The sequence below is a fragment of the Sciurus vulgaris genome (assembly GCF_902686455.1).
Source record: "Sciurus vulgaris genome assembly, chromosome: 6".
NCBI classification, from domain to species: domain Eukaryota; kingdom Metazoa; phylum Chordata; class Mammalia; order Rodentia; family Sciuridae; genus Sciurus; species Sciurus vulgaris.
The window spans coordinates 36004783-36024590 of record NC_136466.1 but is presented as its reverse complement, the minus strand read 5'-3'; the positions used below and the strand labels follow the sequence as shown (position 1 = coordinate 36024590).

The 19808-nt window shown below is 52.8% G+C and overlaps 1 protein-coding gene across 1 annotated transcript in view; it reads left to right on the top strand.

The window, feature by feature from the left end:
• Positions 1-865: 865 nt before the first annotated feature.
• Positions 866-19808, top strand: part of FLT4 (fms related receptor tyrosine kinase 4) — a 46585-nt gene continuing 27642 nt past the window's right edge. The window contains 8 exon segments of the mRNA XM_079144319.1: positions 866-977; positions 16405-16501; positions 17056-17300; positions 17556-17668; positions 17796-17958; positions 18129-18268; positions 18556-18724; positions 19036-19153. Coding sequence (XP_079000445.1) covers positions 920-977; positions 16405-16501; positions 17056-17300; positions 17556-17668; positions 17796-17958; positions 18129-18268; positions 18556-18724; positions 19036-19153 — 1103 coding nt within the window. The 5' untranslated portion in view covers positions 866-919.

Sequence of the window (19808 nt, the reverse complement as noted above, 5' to 3'; positions counted from 1 at the left end):
TCACTACTTTGTGATTCCAACTTAATATTATATTCAATTCTTAACTGTACTTGAGAGAGTTGGTAACAGTTGTTATCAACCAATTTGGTCTTGGTTTCTGGCAAGGATCAAAGGACTAGGGGGAGGGCATGGAAAAAGAGTGAAAGGAGTAAATAAAAGCAAGAGAGAGGTTGAAATAGTCATCCAGAACAAGAAAATTCTAGCAACAGAACCAAAAAGAGAAAGGAAGTCTGTGGTAGGGTTTGCCAAGTCAGAAAGTAAAGTGTCACCTGATAAAAGGACTTATGATTTCGGAGAGATCTAAAGCTGAAGCCAGACCTTCAGGGTGAGGAGGAGTGGTCAATTATATTGGTGCTGGGCTCAAGGGTACGACTTCTATTGACACCATGGAGGTAGTAAGGCGAAGTCTGCTGAATGTTTTCAAAGATTTAACTAACTACTCTTTTCAAGTCGAATTATTGCTTTTTTTTCTTTCTTTCTTACTGTAAACGTAGTGTTTACGATGGAAGGAGATTACAGAAAAACACGCAATGACATATTCTATTAGTCCTTGTCTGGCGCTCTCGGTTGCCTTCAGCGCACCACCGACCTTGCGGTACGGAGAGCGCCGCCCGGAGTGGCCCTGAAGAGGCCGAAGGGCGGTAGTTGACTTGAAAGAGCCGTTACCCTCGACCTGGACTGTGCAAAGCGGGATCTCTTCCCAACTAGGCTGGATGCACTCTTGCTGGTCTGGGAAGGACCTAGGTGCGAAGGATGGTCCAAGGCCACGGTGACCCGCCCTCTCCGAGAGCCCCGCCCCGACCCCGCCCCCGGCCCGCGGCCCTGTGGGGGCCCCGCCCGCGCTCGCGCGGCGCGCTCACACTCCCAGCCCAGAGCTGCGGTGGCCGCGCAGGTCCGACCCGCGCCGCAGCGGCCGGAGATGCAGCGGGGCTCCGCGCTGTGCCTGCGCCTGTGGCTCTGCCTCGGACTCCTCGACGGTGAGCGCCGCGAGCCAGCTGCTTGCGCCAGGGTTGGGCTGATGGCTAAAGGGAGTTGCGCGCGGGGGCAAGTAGTTAGATCGCACTGGTGGGGTCCGGACGGGGGACAGGACAGCCCAGGAGCCTGGGGATGCCGACACCGGATGGAGCACGGCGAGTTGGGGCTAGGGCCCGCCGGGAGGAGGAAAGAGCGGGCCGGGACTGCAGCCGGGTCAGGGACAGAGCGACCAGTCTGTGCGTAGGCGCTGGGATAATCCTTCGGATCCCAGACTTCGCTGTACCCTTGGTGGCTTAGCTTCCCTGTAGGCTGGCCCTTTGGGGCTGTATCCTTAACCTGGATCCTTAATTTCCTTACTCGCTCTCCCTGCGGAGCCCTGGTGCAGCGCCGCACGTTAACAATCGGTTCTCATGCACCGGGGATTATTCCCTAGGCGCCCGCCGAGGCTGCAATCCCCGCCCGACCCCAGACTTGGGTGCGCACTTCCCGACGCCTCGGGTCAGCGCTGGAAGTCCATCCCGGGAGGTCCCGCAGAGGGCGCACCGGACGGGCGTCCACCTTCTCCAGGGCTGGGACTGCAGCGGCAGGGACAAGTGCACGGGAACCAACAGGCACCCGAGGCGAGCGCCGTCTGGGGTGAGGATGCGGGTGCAAAATTAAGACTAATCTGGAGTCTGTAAGCGATCAGCTCACAGAAGTGGTGCGAGACCGGGATTCCTCGGATTTGAGAAGAAGGCAGTCTTGAAGACCAGCTAGGGAGACTGAATATTAAGGCGGAGATCGCCACCAAAGGGTCTTAAGGAAAGGACCGGAGGGTTTGTGTTGAGTATATGCGGAGAGACCAGACCCAAGACTGTGGGGTGGAGAGAAGGAAGTATGAGGGACAAGGAAGGGAGTAGAGGGACTGGATGGAGATGCCTGGAGGAAAGCATGAAGGGTAAGGAGAGAATGAGCTGGGAATCCACACAAGATCTGGTGTCTCTAGAAAGTGAACGATGGAGGGAGTGTCTTGGATCTCCTGTTGTTTGAGGGAGGAGTGCTAGATGGCCTGAAGAGCGATATGGAAACGTCAATATGTCTGCGTGCAACAGAAATTTAATATTGGCTTTATATACTTTGTCTCTTAATTATCACAGTCAGTATCAGACCCATTTTACAAGTGGAAAAACTTAAACCAAGGACATAATGTAAATTCTCAATGTCCTCAGAAGACCTGTAGGAAGAGAAGTAGTTCATCTGGGTCTTTGGGATACCAGGATTCTGTTCTCTGCTCACCATCTCTATCTTCATAGGCTGAGGGACTGAGAACAGCAGAGGTGAGGATGGTATGGCTAAATTTGGGGGAAAAGGGAGAAAGACATCTGTTTGAGCCTTTGTCGGCCTCATCAGGAGGCTGACCCTGGGCCATTTCTTGGTACCCTGTATCCAGCCCAGGGCCAGGATCTCACAGATGCTCAGTGTGTGTTTGTTGAGTGACTGAGTGACTGTGGGGTCTAGGATTGAATGGGGTCCCTGGTGAAGGGCAGGATGAGGAATGGGAGACCACACACACACACACACACACACACACACACACACACATCTTGAAGAGGTATCCCTCAGGCAGCAATCAACTATACCAGAAGCTCAGAAGGGAGAATGGGCTGGTAGCTGAAGTGGAAACAGGGTAGAGTCCAGTAGGGAACTCTGAGGAAGGGAACCTGGAAGGAGGGGGTCTTCCAGAGAGATGGGAATATTCTGCAAGTACAGGAGAACCAGGAGAGGCCAGCATGAGTGGGAGGTAGAGGAGTAGAGGGAAATGATGCCATTCCCTACAGTAAGTGATAAGTGACTCTCAGCAAATCATGCTGTGAAGGGGAAGAGAGGGTATTAGCTGAAGGGGGGATATCCCAGGCTAGAACTGGGTGTGACTGGTGGGGAGACACTAACAGAGACAAAGACCTTCCTCCAGAGCCCTGCATCTTGCTCCACCTTTCTCCGTGGGCTGAGGAAGACCTCAGGCTACTGGGGTGCTACAGCAGGAACATGAACTCCCAAGTGCATGGGTTTGGGATGGAACTCAGTGGCAGAGTGCTTGCCTAGCATGCAGGAGGTCCTGGGTTCAATCCTCATCACCCCCAGACAGCAGAAAAATCACTTAAAGAATCAAGGAAGGCAGTTGAGAAAAGTTCTTTGATTCCCCCAAAGGTGGCTGAACCAGACTTTTATCCTGACTCTATCCCTAAGTTCTTACTGTGTGGCCTGAGCCCCTCCTTTTCCCTCCCTGTATCTGAGTTTCCTCATGCACAGCCGTGGGCAGGCTGGCAAACATTGAGGGGCTATATGTGCCTAGGCTGGATTGTAAGGCTTAGGATCCTGGTCCAGTTCTACAGTCTGGCGCCAGCAATGTCTGTATGGGGAGGGCAGATGGCAGACAGCAGCCCCAAGATGCTTTGTCTTCCTCAGCTTAGTCTAGAAGAAAAGCTGTTTACACCTCTGAACAGTGGACAGCCAGCTCTGGGACATGCAGGGGAATCAGGAGACTGTTGGGCAGCTAGATGGGTCTGGTCTGAGAATACTACCCCCTTGCCATGGTCTGAGTCACACATGGCCATCCCACTCTTGGTTATATGTGTTCTTTGGTCCCAATCCAGACCCAGGGTATGGGAGTGGGGCAAGGATGCAAGTCAGTGCAAGCAGGATTCGGGGTCTGGGCCCACTTTACTTAGTGCCTGCAGATTTTCTGGCCCTAGTTCAGTGCTCTGGGGACTCAAATGCAGGTGCTACCTATTTGCCTACCATGCCTGAGGCAACCAAGTCAATTTGGCTAAAGAGGCCCTGCTCCCTCTCCAGAGCAGTGTCCAACAGGCCCCAGACAAGTGCACTATCTGGTGAACTCCCCAGTTGCCAGGGAAGGAGGCTGCAGTTCTATACCAGACACAAGCTATGGTGCCTGCTCAGAGTAGTCCTTGAAGGGTTTGGACATAGCACTGACTTTTAGGGGTCACCTATGTGCCAGACTGGCCAGGACACAGATATGGTATCATATGTCTGTAATCCAGGGATGAAAGTGCTCAGTGGCCCAGTGAGACCCAGCTGGTGGTTGTGGATTGCACAGGAAGGCAGTGTCACTTCCAGTTAGGGACTTCCTGAAGGGGTCTGCAGAACTCCAGGAAAGGGAATTCCAAGCAGGGCAAAGAATCCCTCAAAGACAGGAAAGTGCAGACTGTTCATGGGGACAAGTCAGTGGTCAAATGAGGCTAGAGCCTGGGATGGGGCAGGAGGCTGGGGGACCAGGCAGGAGAGGGTGATGGAAACTAGGTGAGGCAGAGGCAGGGAACAGCAAGTGGATAAATCCAGGAAATATTGTTAGTAACAGGATAGCAGAAAGAACAGAAACAGTAACAGATCCCTGGCTTAAGCAAATAGAGTGGAGCCCAAGACTATTTATCAGATGGGGACCCTGGAAAGAGGAGCATATGTGAAGAAGCGTGGCCTTCATGGGAAGGCATCCACTGGGGACTTCCCAGGAGACCCCAGTTGTCCACAACTAGGCCAGATAAGGAAGGAGGAAATTTGGGAGCACTTGGGTGTCATGGGGCAGAAGGGAATGAGAGGGCTCAAAGAAATTAAGTGAAGTTTTAGCACGACAGAGAACTTTCTCTCTGAGTCTATCTCACATCTCTCCTGCTGTCCTTTGGGTGTTTACCTCCACAGGACAGGTGTCTCTCCACAAGGGCTTACCCTGTGCTAATCAGCCCTCTGAGATGCACCTGGTACAGATGGGGCCAACCTTGGACTCCAGAAGGAAGGCTTGCTCCACTATCCAAAAAAACTGGTGCTTATCTGGGGAGACTGATGGGGGTTTAGATCCGTGTTTTAGAGCAGTCTCTTGGGGGCAAGCAGGAAGGCAAATTTCAGAAAGATGTTGGAAGTGGTGATGAGGCTGAGTAGGGACTGGACCCGCGGGGAGCGGGGGCAAGAAGAGGCATTCAAAGAACCTCTCACACTCTAGACCGACCAGCGTTAGAGAAGCAGCCGACATATCCCAGCTGGAGCCAGGGATTCCTGACTTTCGTTCCTTTTCAGACACTAGCTTCCTCTGGGATCTGGGTTTTCCGGTTACGCGGAGGGGACAAGTCTAGGAGCAGGAAGGTACGGGCATTCCGTGCTGGAGGAGGATCAGGTCGCCTGCCTTGCCCCTGCGGGGCGGAGCACACAGCAGGCACGCCCCCCACCCACGCAGCTTCTCTGCCCACGCCACCTCCGAACACTGCTGGGCCTAGGCAGGGGCAGGCTCGGGTGGCAAGTGGGGGAGCCCCCGCCACGTGGCCGGCAAGGTCAGCAGGGGTTCATGGGAAAGGACTTGTCGGTCACTGAAGAGGACATCCTGCCTGCGTTTCCCTCTTCCTGCAGCAGGAGCTGGTGGCCCCGATTTAGCAGCACTGGGGGGCCACCTCTAAACCAGCTGGGCTGTCTGATAACACAGCTCGTCCTGTCGGCGAGTGAACGAAGCCCTGACCCCAGAGAGGACAGGGCAATGGCCTGGCACAGCTGGCTGCACCATGGCAGCCCTGCGCCAGCTGCTAGCGTGGCCTCTATTCCTTAAACCTCTCCACACTCCCAGGGAGGAGGGGTGAATCAGTGTGAGACACACACACACACTCACAAACTTGGAGTTCACTAATGGTTCATCAAATTGCTTCACACTAGGGTGTGTGCAGGTTTTAGCCTTGTGACAAAAGCTTCATTATGCATTCCCCCTTTTTGTTGCTGCCAGTTGTTTTGCAGTCCCGAGGAATCAAACCCAAGACCTCCTGATAATCAAGTGCCATAGAGCTGAGCTTCATGCTGAGCTCCCATTGTGCCCATTTTGAAGATTAGAAAATTAAGGGCAGAGGGGTGAAATGGCTCCCTTGATGCTAGGTGATACTAGTAAATTGGCTTATTTAAAGAAGGTGATGGATGTCTGGTCCCAGATGGCATGGGGACCAACGGGCAAACAGCAGGTAGTTGTCCACATGCCCCAAAGAAGACCCTAGAGAGGTGGGCAGGTGGGATCCTAAATTTGTGAACACTTCTCAGACATCGTTACCTGAATGTCCCTGGCATGCCCCAAACAATCACATCTTCCCCCAGGTCTACTTCTCACCTGGTATGATTATCTCATGCATGGCATCCCCACCTTTCAGGTGCTTCTTCCCTCACCTCCACACCTGCCCCACTTTATCTACAGTCCTTTTTGTTTCTTGGATTCCCAGAGCCAGTCACAGGTCAATCACCAGCCAAGTCCATGCTGGGAATGCCTCAATGAAAAGACAAACAAAGTCCTGACCTTGAATGAAGGAGTTGTCAAATGTAATAAGCCAACCTCTACAAGGACCTACAGAAAAGTTCAGGATCCTGTGGAGGGACCTCAATGTATGATCCTGGGGAGGTGGCATTGGGGCTGAAATATCAGAGTGGAGGAAGGGACTGTCCCAAATAGATGGCACATGGAAGGCAAAGTCTCTGAGGCTGAAGAGAGCACTGGGTGGGTGATAGGGAAACCAACAGAGCACTCAGATTTCACTCAAGCAACAGGGAAGCAGGGAATGGTTTTAGGCAGGAGAGGAACTTGTGTCATAGAAATATCATTTCATCTCCTGGTTAAAACTAGACCAGTGCAGAGACATCAGTATGGTAATCCAGGAGAGATATACTAAGCTGGCCAGACAGCAGGGTGGAAAGGAGGGAGAATGGAAAGGGGTCAGCCCCAGAATGTCTAGTGGAGCTGTCTGTCCAGAAGGTGTCCATTGCAAGGTCTCTGAACACTATGAGTGCAAAGAGCTCTGCCAGCATGGCACAGAGAGCAAAGGAGCAGCATCTTGGCACTCCTAGCCACCCTGCCTTTGGTACCCTCTTCCTGAGCCGGCAACCTTGTACTCAGTCTGTAAAACCCATTTCAGCTCTGAGAATGGATGTGAAATGTGACCAGTTGGTTCTCGGGGAGGAGTAGGGTTAGGAATGCCTGGTAGGATGACCTTCGCTCAGATGACCTTCCTAGGGGAATGGAGAGCAGAATTTCCAGGGTTTATGGAAGAAAGATGATTTGATCTGCTAAAGGCCTTTTATCTCATAAACTACAGAAATGCAAATAATGCCAACATTCATAAAAGTAAATAATAGCTTTCTGTAATCCTGTCCCCCAAAGATAATCTATGACATAATATACTTTGGGGTAAGTTGACTTCTGAATGACTTAGTTTTCTCATTTGTACAATGGCAATAATAGCACCCACCTCAGGATGGGTATTAAAGCAGTGTAGGATGTACAAGTGTGTAGGACTGTTCTAGCAAATAGAAAGTGCTAAATTTGCAGTTGTTCTTACTGTTATACAGGATGTATCGGTCTAAGCAGAATTTTGGGGTCAAAGTGTATGAACGTTTTACCATGTGAGTGCCTGTTTCTCCACATCCTTGCCAACACTGGGAAGTATCGTTTTTTTAAGTACTAGATCATCTGGTGGGTGAACAGTTGTGTGCTCCATGGGTCCAGCTGTCCTCCCAGTGATCTGGATTTGAAGTCTGGGATCTCTAAGGGTCCACCAAGAATGGAATGCAGAAGAGCTGTCAGGGAGGCTGTGAAGAGCACAGTGTGAAGTTGAATTCCAAGGATGAGCCCTTGTAAAGAGGAGAGAATGAGTCTAGTGAACAGGATGGGGTCCCTAAGCTAAGCCTATGATCCTGGGCTTTTTTATGTGGCCTCATCACCCCACACTCATGTTCCATCTGTTCCAACTACCTGATTATGAAGTTCACCCACACTCTGGCCTTTGTACACATCCCTCTAATCTATGTACTCCCCTCATGGGACAGCAAGCCTGTACTTGGTATGTGAAGCCCAGATCAGCTCACATGAATATGCTCCCTGCCCCACAACCAGCAAGGTTTTCCCTGATGCCCTATCTACATGCTCTGACCACAGCACAGGGTCACAGTGAGATGTGGGAGCTATAATAATCTAAGAATTAAGCAGGCAGGTGATAGTAAATATTCAGTGTATGTCAGCCAAAGACAGTTTACTCTTGTGGTGTGTTGTTGTTTTGTTGTTTTGCAGTAACGGGGCTTGAAACTAGGGACATTTTACCACTGAGCTGCATCCCCAGCCCTTCCTTTTTAGTTTTTATTTTGAGACAAGGTCTCACTAAGTTGCCCAGGCTGGCCTTGAATTTGTGATCCTCCTGCCTCAGCCCCCCAAGTCACTGGGATTACAGGCATGAGCGACTGCACCTGGCTCTTACAGTAGTTCTTAATGTGCTATTATGCTATTTGTGATCTTTGTGGCTCCCAGTAATCCTAGGAATGATCTACATTTCGCAAGTGGGGAAAATTGGAGAGAGGAAATGAATTATTTAAGGCCATATAACTAGAGAGTGGCATTATAGGGTGCCCAGCTGGGTTCACAGAGCTCTGAGCACACACTGGGAATAGCGCCTCCTGTCCCTGCTGACTCCGTCCTGCAGATTGGGAGGTGAGGAACTGATGGACCCTTGACTCTCACATTTCAGCTCTAGAGGCACAGAGCTGACAACCAGGTCTGGAGGACTTTAGGACAAAACACTTCCTCCTTGCCAGCTATCTGCATAGGCCTAGCCCCAGGAGTGAAGTAAAAGGACTATGGCTCAGGTCTCTTCCCTTCTGCCCAGTCCCAAGACCAATGCACCGTGACCCTGACCTCCACCCAGCCAGCTGTCCCCCATTACCCCCATCATAACTTACCTCTCTAGTCTGCAGCTGCTGCCTGGCCCCTAGCTGCCTTCATCTTCCTAGGCAGAGCTAGGAGAGTGTGTATCATACTGGCAGGACTGGCATAGGCCCCCTGTCTTTCAAGTCATTCAGAGAGAAGGTGAAGAGGAGCCAGGCCCAGGGCAGCCACAACAGGGTCTTGCTCCCTGCTGGAAGTGGAAGAGACCCTCCAGTTCCCAAATTGACCTGATGTCATCCTTTTACCCCCATGATGGGCCTGGGGAATAAACCATGTGCTGATGACATCCCAGCCCCAAGGAGTTACTGGATGACACCAATCTTCCCTGTACTGCAAGTCAGAGCCAGTAATGGGGTCGGTCAGTGCTCTCAGCTTCAGGTGTCAGGGCAGTGTGCATGGGTCTGGGGGCAGTAGCAACAGTTCATCCAGCACAGACAGCAAGGGAGGACAGAGGACACAGCCTGAGCCCTGAAATGAAAAGTGGGCAAGGTCTGGTAGGCTCAGCAGGTAGATTCTAGGTGTGGCAGAAGCATTGAGAGATGAAACCAGCCAGGAATGTGGGAGATTCTTGGGACCCTTAACCTCCTGGAGTCCAGGCTGAATGTATGCACAACTCCAAATGGCCAGGAGGAAGCAGGGAAGGGACCCTGAAACCATGCTGCCTGAGGGGTGGGTTGGAAGCCAGGAAGGAGGTTTCTGGGGATAGGGAGACAGGGAAGTCAATGCCCAACCTGACAGCAGGACAGAAGGGGACAGAGAGATGTTAGGGTCAGGGCAGGGAGGAGCTGCAAAGATGTACCTGTTGACCCTTTGCCCTACCAGCTCCCTTTCCCCCACTGCTCTAGAACCTGGACCTGGCCTTCCCTGTTGACTTTATGATCAGGGGAGCTCCCTAGAAACCACTCAAGCCCAGGCCCTATCCTCTTGCACTGGAAACAGGACCAAGACTCTGTTACAATGGAGCATGTCTCCAAATTCTGTCCAGGTGGACACAGAAAGGATTTTCTAGGGAAATGTGAATTCTATACAAGCAAGGGACATGGGACTAACAAGTTTGGTACTGAGGGAGGGGATGGGAACATCCTTCATGAATGTGCCCCAGGGCCATGCTGGGACATCTGTGGGATGAAAGTAAAGTCTTGCCCTCTCTTAGCAGTATTCATGCATTTGGTTGTGTTTTTTCCTCAGTTCCTCAGGAAAGCTCCTTTGAAATATAGTATTGATTGTTTAAAGGACTACTTACAGCCAGCCAGGTCATGGATCTACATAGAGGATCAGAACCCGTAATGGGAGTGTGATGGGGGCAACTGTGGGCTCAGAGGCCCAGGCACCTGTTTGGCTTCCTGTGTGGACTTTCCTGCTTATTGGATGTGGTGGGGTCTCTGAGGCTTTCATTTGAAGGACTTCTCTGCTCTTTGCCTTTGGAAAGCAGCATTGCCCTGGAGCAGAGATGGCCCTGGGCTCAGGTGGACCTGGGCTACTCTACACCTGCTAGAACCGACAGCTGTAAGGCCTGAAGTCTCAATTTCCTCATTCATTGACTGGGTTTATGATCCCTTCCTCCCTCCCAAGCTGTCATGAGGACCAAAAGAGACAGTGGTGGCCAGGCTAGCTGCCCACTGCCTGGCTCATGTCCAGCACCTAACCCATCATGGGATTTCCCTTCACACCCTGCCTGCCACTCATCAAGGGATACTGGTGTGCCCCAGGAGAGGTTGCAGGACCCCTGCATGCTGCTTACACAGTCTTTTGTGCCTGTGACTGACGCCTGGGACCCTGTGGCCCAAGGCCAGAGGGCTTCTAGAGCTGCTGACAGCACAGAGAAAAGGAGGTGTGCACTCTGGCCTCACTGACCTCAGCCTGGCGCCTGCCCTGACTGCTCTACTGCAGGCTTGGGGGCCAAGGCCCTGCTGGCCAGGGGAAGGAAGAAGTCAGTTCCTGGGCCAGAAACAGGAAGGCAGGGGGAGTGCAGCAGAGGCCAGGATGACAGCACTTCCTGCTGCGGGAAGGGAAGGACAGTGGAGACAGACAACAGCCAGGCAGGAAGGATGCGCCTTCTTTAGGGCTGCAGGTGGGGGCTGGGAAGGCATGGAGCCTCTGGATATGGTGGGTCTCTGGTCTGTATCTGTCCTGGCTGCTGAGCTGCTTGGGGTTCACATTGTCATCAGAAATCTGTCCTTTAAAACTGCAAGCATCTTTTTCAAAGGAATAACAGAGTCTGATACAGTTTCAATGGGAAGAAAGATCTCAGAAGTCTGTTTAGCAATCCATTCATCAATCTGTCCATGTCCATTAATCCATCTGTCGATCCCCACCCATCCATCTTTCCATCTTTCCACCCATCCATCCAACTCTCTATCCATCCACCCACTCAACCATCTATCCTTCCTCCATCCACCAGTCTTTTCATTTATCCATCCTTTCATCTACCTATATCTTCATTCATTCATCTATCTACCCACCCACCCACCCATCCATCTATCTGTCCTTCCATCCATCTACTAATCCATTCATCCATCCATCTTTCTGCCCATTGATCCTTCCTCCCAACCATTCATCCATTTAGTCATTCAGTGAGTATTTATTGAACCTTTACCCTGTGCCAGGTGCTAGACTAGGCATCAGGTTGGGTAGAAAATAGAACTACCTTGGTCCTTACCCCACCAAAACTTAATGGGAGACATAGACAAACATAACTTAAACAAATAACAAAATAAGATATTACAAATTGTGACCAGAAGAATAGAACAAGAAGCCAGGAGGCTGAAATGAAGTCTAAAGAGGGAACTTAACATTTTTGTAAGGGTGAGGAAGCCTGAAAGTGAGAAGAGTCCAGCTGTGCAGAGCATAGGCAAGGAAGCATATCAAGAGGATCAGTGTGTGCAAAGCCCCTGGAGTATGAAGGAACAGGGGATGTTCCAGAATATTGTGGAGACCAAGGTGGCTGGAGGATGTGAACATGAAGTGATAAAGGACCACAAGGATGTGAGGAGCTGGATGGAGGCCAGGACTTGGTTAGGAGTTTGGATTTTTCCTGGAAGTGCAGTGGGAAGTCATATACAGGATTAAGCATGAGTGTGATATGGCCCCTTTGTTTTTTCTCTTAAATATCACCAATGACTGCATGGAGAAGAACTGTAGGAGGGCATTCACAGAACCAGGAGGTGACTTTAGGGCTAACGCAGCTGTGCAGGCATCCAGTGGGAGAGCAGGAGCCAGCTCTGGAATGCATCTGGCCTGCCAGGCTTCATGCTAATAGGATAGGCTGGGGAGGGAGAAGCAGTGACCCATAGTGATTTCCATTTGGAGAGATGGGAGCTATCAAGGAAGAACTTTTGGCAAGGTGGAGCAAGTCTAAGTCTGAAGTTTAGGATCAGAATCATGGAAGTCAGGGTATCTGTTGAATATCCAAGTCAACAGGGCAACTGAATACAGAGTTGAGATCAGTGGTCTGGGTTGGAGCTAGAAGATTTGAAGGTATCTGGACCCTTGAGAAAGGGTAGTTGGGAAGAGAAAATGAGAAGCAACAGGAATTAGTGTTGGGCAGAGGGAAAGAGAAAGATGAGAGAAGATGAGGTCACAGAAGACAGCTCTGCTCCCTGCCCTGGAGTGCTCCCTGGATCTGTGACATGGGGGTCACTGGAGGCTTTGACCAGCAAGTCCCTGAAGACGCGGTATGTACCACATGGATGCACAAATGAATGTGGGGAGGAGGAGAATAACAGAGCTTTGGCTATGATGGGAAATAAGAAAAGGGCAATGGTTAGAAGGGAGTCCGAGACCAAGAAATTGTACTGTTTTGTTTTGTTTTGTTTTGAAGATGGGAGATGACTCTGTAGAGAAACAATGGTGATCAGAAGAGAAAGGAATTATTTGTTGGAATCCTGAACATGATGGAGAGTGGCAGAGGGAACACCCTGAACTCCATTAATGAGGGCCTGTTTGAAGTATGAAAACAGGAAAATCAAGGGGAAGCAGCCAGCATGAGAGCTTTGTGCTCCAGTGTTGAGCCACTTGGGAACTTGGTAGTGTCACAGGGTTGAAATAGAGGATGATAGGACAATCAGAGTGATGGGCCATGGAGGGCCTCTGCACCAGGACAGAGGTCATACCAGGGGGATGTTCATGAGTAAGGAGGAAGCAGGGGGGCCTTCACTACATCTAAAGGGTTCGGCAGCAGTAGAACAGGACGCCTGAGCAAAAAGAAGAGGAGGAGGGAGAAGAGAAGGAAACAGAGGAAGTCAGGCATTCAGTGATGGCACAATTTCTGGTGATGGCCACGTCCAGGGCGTGCCCCTGAAAGCCAGTGGCTGAAGGGGAGAGAACGGGAGGACTCAAAAGGCAAGGATGCTGGTGAGTCACCATGTGGATGTTGAAGTAATGGAGAATGGTGGGAATTGGGGTGGGAAGGAGGTTGGTGAGCCAGGAGCTACAGTCAGCAGAGAATGAGGGGAAGTGACCAGGAGAGAAGTTGATGACAGCTTTAGTGGGTAGAGGGTGGTGCCATCAAAAGCATAAGCCTCAAAGTAGTTGCTGTGGGGAAGAAAGCTGGCCACAAGGAATTCTCTATGAAGCATGTGGCATGCAGGACAGGAGTCTCCCCCATGGCAATGGTGTTCTCAGGAAACCAGGCTTCACAGTAAGACAGGAGGGAACAGTACAGATCATCCCATTTAGCACAGCGATGCTGTTGCTTCCTTGCTGGTATGGTGCTGGTGGGAGGATGTTTCTACGAGCTTCCTTCCCCTCATCAATCCCCTCACCCCCTCCCATCCAGCCAACACTCACTCCCATCCATTTATTCATCTGATGATCCATCATTCATCTATCCCTTCCACGTCCATCATCCATCCTCGCATCCATCCCCTGCATCTTTGTTGCACATCTCCTGTTTCGGACTTATGAAGATGAAAACCATAATTCAGTCTGATCAGTGTTTGGGAGCCCCAAGAAAGACGAGGCAGAAGCTGCCCAAACGATGATGGCTGCTCTCTTAGGAAAGGGACGTGTGACGTGGACCCTAAGGAGGGAGATGCACAGGAGGAAAAGAAGCGGGAGTGTCCCAAGCAAAAAAATGTATGAGTAAAGCAAAGGCTTCGAGATATGAAAAACCTGATATTTTGAAAGTGTAGAGAGAAGTCCTGAACCTCTCAGGAGTTGAAGCTGGGGAGAAAGGGAGAGGTCAGAACATCACTCCTCATCTGCTTAGTCTTAGAAGCTAAGGGGAGCCACCAAAGAAAAACTGGTTGACAATTTCCACAGACCTACAGCTGGCGATCACCAGGGCCTTGCATTGATGTGCACTTCAGGGAAGGGGAGCCATGGCCTCCCCAGGGCCCCAGTACGGTGCCCCAGAACTCACTGTGAGGGTGTCCTCTCGCTTGCAGGGAGGACACACATGGAGCTGGGAAGGTGGCTGCTGGCTGAGGCAGTACTCCTCTTGTGCTCACGTGCCGGCCTCAGGCCTGACCTCCAACTAGGTCTAACTGGGAGGGCAACAGTTCTTTCACCCCTACAGATCCAAACCCATGCCCATCATCGCTCCCCTCTTATGTAGCTCAGAGGGCAGAACACCTTTCACTTGGTTGCCCACATATTTGCCTTCCTGCCTGCCTGGCATAGCTTTGTTTACTTTTCATTGACTGGTAAATTCTACTTTGCCTTGGAAGCCCAGTCCAAGGTGCTCCCCTGGGGATTCCTTCCTGGCTCCTCACTTCCCTGAGAGGGTTACCTCTGTCTGGGGGTCCCCCCTTCCCTGGTGACAGCTTTCTCCCTAGAAGCCCCAGGGAGTACAAGTAAGGGGTTGCTGAGTGCCCAGGCCCTGCTCACATGCCTCAAAGGACCCTGCATGGGAAGGAGGCTGGAGGACCCAGGACCATCTCTCCCCTCAGGACCCCAGGTTGGCGGGGGGGGGGGGGGGGGGCACGCCCAGGGCCAGAGTTGTTGACCTGAGTGTGAGAAGGAGGCATAGTCCCAGCAGCTGGTCAGGCAAGGGGTGGCTTTTTGAAGGGTAGCTCAGTCCAGCTGGAGAACCTCAGATTCACAGACTTTACAGTGAAACTAGATGCTTGATAAGGGCTTTTCTGTTCTGACTCGTGGTGCAGTGGTGCCTAGAAGGGCTTGACCAGGAGTGGGGGTGGGGAGGGGTGAAAGAAGGGAGAGACCAGCGAGTGCTGGCTGGTGGCTGTTGTCTACATGATGCTGAAATGAGATCTTGGTGTGTGGAGTGTGATGTCCTGGTACCACTTGGTTGTATGGTTTGGGGTCAGGGCATGTAAAACCGTCTATGTTGGGGCCTCCCAAGTTCCACCCCACCCCATTAGTACAGCAGGATCCTAGGGCCTCAGTAGTTGGCTGGAGAGCAAAGGAGTTGGACTTTGGCTCCAATCTTGGGGGATCTGTGGGACTAGAAGGGCTTGGGGATAGGAGAATGGGCTGTGCTCCCCACAGGAGGACAGGGACTTGGGGGAGGGACAGGACACAGCCCTGGGCCTCTAGCCATACAGTCCTCCCTTCCTGTTGTCTCAGGATGGTCCCGGCAGGATACATCTGCCAGAGTTCCAGGCCCAGACCTCCCCAAGGGCCTGCTCCCACCCCCACCATTCCACTCTCCCACACACACACATATGCATGTATGCAAGAACATGAACCACGGACAGTTTTACACACCCTGACCCCAAGCCACACAACCAAGTGATATCAGTGCAGCACACTCCACACACCAAAATCTCATTTCAAAATAATACTGAAGATACACAAAGATACACACTTGCGCACACACACAAAGCCACATATACCACCCAAAGATAGATTCATATGCCCAGGCATGTGACATGGAGAAGACCCACACCTGGTAACACACGCATGCAAAACACACACACACACACACAACAACAACAACCCACCACCCCACCGGGAGGAGAATGGTCTATGTGGAACTGGAGGGGATGAGGGCTGGAATTCCAGGGGGCAGAAGGGCCTGCAGTCATTGAGGTCTGAGGAAGGGTATTCTACCAGGTAAAGCAGGTTTATTTGTGTATCTAAGGAACCATCCTGTGGAAAGACCTGAGGATGTTAGGTGGAGGCCTGGGCAGGGAGAGCCCCCAGAGGCTGGGCAGAGAGGGCCTATGCAGGTTGAAAAAAGCTGGTTAAGCCAAAGAACAGTCATGAGATAGGTTCCCTGGGACCCTGGAGAGGGCAAGGACATGGGCACAGACTGTGTGGGGAGGCCGAGACCTGGGTATGTTTGCAGAAGGTCTGGAATGTGCAGAACCCCCTCATAAGCAGTGGGTGTAGGTGTGGGCTTCAGATGGAGCTGTGGGGGTCACATGCTCCAAGCCTCCTCCAGTGCAGAATGAGCCCTACAGTCTCCTCCTTCTTCCTCATACTGGACACTCAGCTCTTTGTGACCAGAGGCTGGGATCCAGGGCAGTCAGGGGTCACTTAGGACTGAGCTGGGCCTGTAGGCAGGGGCAGAGATCTACAAGGAGAGATGGCCATGAGCCACGGTAGCAGTCAGCTTTGGTGGAGGTTATTGGTTGTCTTGGGGTCTTGGGTTTGATGCTACTCACAGTGCACAGGGAGAGACCAGACTGTGCCAACCAGGCTGTCCTGGAGAGGGGTCCTGGAAGGCCCAACAGTACCTTGATCAGAGTTGTCACATGACTCATGACCCAGCACTTTAACCCTGTCTTCCATGCCAGGCCTGACAAGTGGTTACTCCATGACTCCCCCAACCCTGAACATCACGGAAGAGGCACACATCATTGACACCAGTGAGAGCCTATCCATCTCCTGCAGGTACCGAGCCCTTCCCACCTGGCAGTCCAAGGAGGTTGCAGAAGGCCAATGTGGGAGGTGATGGCTGAGGACCCAGAAGGCAGCTCCTCCCCAGGCCAGAGAGGCCTTGAGACTGAGTGGGGCTCCCAGGATATTTGGAGGCTCTGCGGACACAAGCACCCTGAACTCATCAACCTTACCCATACCCACCCTCCCAATACCCTGCATGGGCCCTAGATAACCTGCATTGACCCCCAGCCTCCCTTCACTGGCCCCAAGCCCTCCTACTCTGCTCCCAAGACCTCCCTGTAGCCCCAGCTGTGATCCAAAGCCTGGGCTTCTCTGCAGGCCAGCCTGCCACTCACAGCTCTGGGAGCCAGGCAAAAGGCCTGGGGTCTTAGAGAGTTCCCTGGCCCAGGCTGTGTTTATGCTACATGCCCAAACCCTGAACTGTCCCATCTCTGAGACAAGCTGTGGGTGAGGCTCTTGGCCCTTGAGGGAGGCTCCTCAGGAATTGTCCTCCTGAGCTGCAGCTGAGGTCAGGGGGCCTCCTGACCTCTCCCATCCTCTTCCAGGGGACAACACCCCCTTGAGTGGGCCTGGCCAGGAGCTCAGGAGACACCAACCACAGGGGAGAAGGACAGCGAGGACACAGGGGTTGTGCGAGACTGTGAAGGCACAGATGCCAAGCCCTACTGCAAGGTGCTGCTGCTGGGCGAGGCCCATGCCAACAACACAGGCAGCTACCTCTGCTACTATAAGTACATCAAGGCCCGCATCGAGGGCACCACAGCTGCCAGCACCTACGTGTTCGTAAGAGGTGAGGTCACCAAGACAAGTGAGCAGGTCAGGTGTGGGCAGGGTCCTGGGGGGACTGGTTGGCACATCCCCACCTCCAGCATGCTGACCCCAGGCTGGCAGGAGGGGACAGGGAGCTCTCACCCTGCTACGGATGGCAGTGGGCAGCTGAATCAGCACCACCCAGCTCCCATGGGCTGCCCTGCCACCACTGCCCAGCCCTGGCCAGAGACTTCCCGAGCCCTATCCTTCCTCAACTCCGACTCCCTCTCCTTAGACTTTGAGCAGCCATTCATCAACCAACCCGACACACTCCTGGTCAACAGGAAGGACTCCATGTGGGTGCCCTGCTTGGTGTCCATCCCTGGCCTCAACGTCACATTGCGATCGGTACAATCCCTGTCCCCATCCCCACCCCAGGATCCAGCCCTACTACCCCATCCCTGGGAAAGGTGGCTGCTGGTCTGGTCTGAAGGAAAGGGGTAGCCAGGCACTGACAGTCAGTGTATCCCTCCAGCAAAGCTCGGTGATGCAGCCCGACGGGCAGGAAGTGGTGTGGGATGACCGCCGGGGCATGCGGGTGCCCACGTCACTGCTGCGGGATGCTCTGTACCTGCAGTGCGAGACCACCTGGGAGGGCCGGGACTTCCTTTCCAATCCCTTCATTGTGCACATCACAGGTAAGGTCTGCTCCTGGTGCCTCACCCAGTGACCATTCCCTATGTCCCCAAAAGGAATATGGCAGGAACCCCCATTCCCAGCAATAGGGCTGCTCTGCAGTCTCTGTGATGGGTGTCCCTATGTGTATATCCTGTGGGGGTCACAGGAGTCACTATGCATGTTTCACCAGGCAATCAGCTTTATGACATCCAGCTGTTTCCCAAGAAGTCACTGGAGCTGCTGGTCGGGGAGAAGCTGGTCCTGAACTGCACAGTGTGGGCTGAGTTCAACTCAGGCGTCACCTTTGACTGGGACTACCCAGGGAAGCAGGTGAGGTTGGCAGCCCTGCCAGGGTGCCTTCCTCCTGCCCACAGCTGTCCTGTTCCCATCACTGCCCATGCCCACCTGTACCTGGCACACACTGGGCCTTTGTGTGGAGGAGGCACAGGCCCAGCCAACCCCATGAAACCCAGTCTGATGGGAAAGTTTTCCACCCCACGGAAAACTGGGTCAAGGCTTCCAGAGCCAGCACTGGCTGGGCAGGGGTATGTGCCTTTGGTAGGTCCACTCTGCCAGAGCCCACCTGCTGACTCTGGGCTTCCCCTGGGTGTGGGCAGGCAGAGCGGGGTAAGTGGGTACCTGAGCGGCGCTCCCAGCAGACTCACACAGAACTCTCCAGCATCCTGACTATCTACAACGTCAGCCAGCATGACCTGGGCCCTTATGTTTGCGAGGTCAACAATGGCATCCAGAAATTCCGGGAGAGCACCGAAGTCATTGTGCACGGTATGGCCTAGAGTTGGATCATCATGCCCAGCATGGCCTGGGGTGGGACCAGCATCATGAAGCCTGAGGAACAAGGGTCCTTGTACAGTGTACTTGGGGGTCAGAGGTCATGGTGCACCTGAGCAGCAGGTAGTCCAGCCAGAGGAAGGGGAGGGCTATGAGCAGAAACCCTGCCTGGCTCCCACGTGCTAGGTGGCACAAGAAGCCTGTCTTCAGGTGGCTGGCGACTGGGGCTGAAGGGGCAGAGGCTGGAAATCCCTGGTCCTTGATGGGTCAGCCCCAGATTTACACTGATGCCTCCTGTCTGGCAGAAAAGCCCTTCATCAGTGTCGAGTGGCTCAAAGGACCTGTCCTGGAGGCCACAGCAGGTGACGAGCTGGTGAAGCTGCCTGTGAAGCTGGCAGCGTATCCCCCGCCGGAATTCCAATGGTAACAGCCCTGGGTCCCCTCCCTTTGCTACCCTGCCAGGCCCCGCACAAGAATGGACTGAGGGACGAGAAGGGCAGTGTCCTTCCCCATCAGGGCCTGCACCCTGAGACCCAGGTGGGGAACTTCCATGAGTATACCCCCTACAAAGCAAAAAAATATAATACAATAGTTCAACTAGAAGGAAGGTTGCCAGGATGCTGTGAAACCATGAAAGGTTTAAATACCAGCCTGCTGCTATGTGTGGTGTGGTGGCACAGGGGGGGACTTTATCTAACCATTTCCTGCAACCCCTCAGCATCTCTAAAGGCCTGCAAGCTGGACTCATTTACATGCTGAGTAAACATAAGGCCAGTCACACACCAACAACCTCACTTCCTTAGGCCTTTCAACTAGGTTGCCTCTCGAGAGCCAGGACCCTCCTTTCCAGAAATTTGGAGATACCATAGGGTTTGAACAAAATGTTATGGAGCCTGACCCTGGGCAATGAGCTAGATAGCTTCCAGGAGTGTGAGCTGAGAGACTGAGGCTTCCCTGTGGGGTGTGTCCAGGGCAGTGAGGGGACCCCTCAGTAGTGGCTCTGCCCTTGCTGAATGCTTCCAACAGAGCTCAAGGGGGCACAGCTCCTCTCCCAATACTTCCTCAGCCCTCTGAGCAT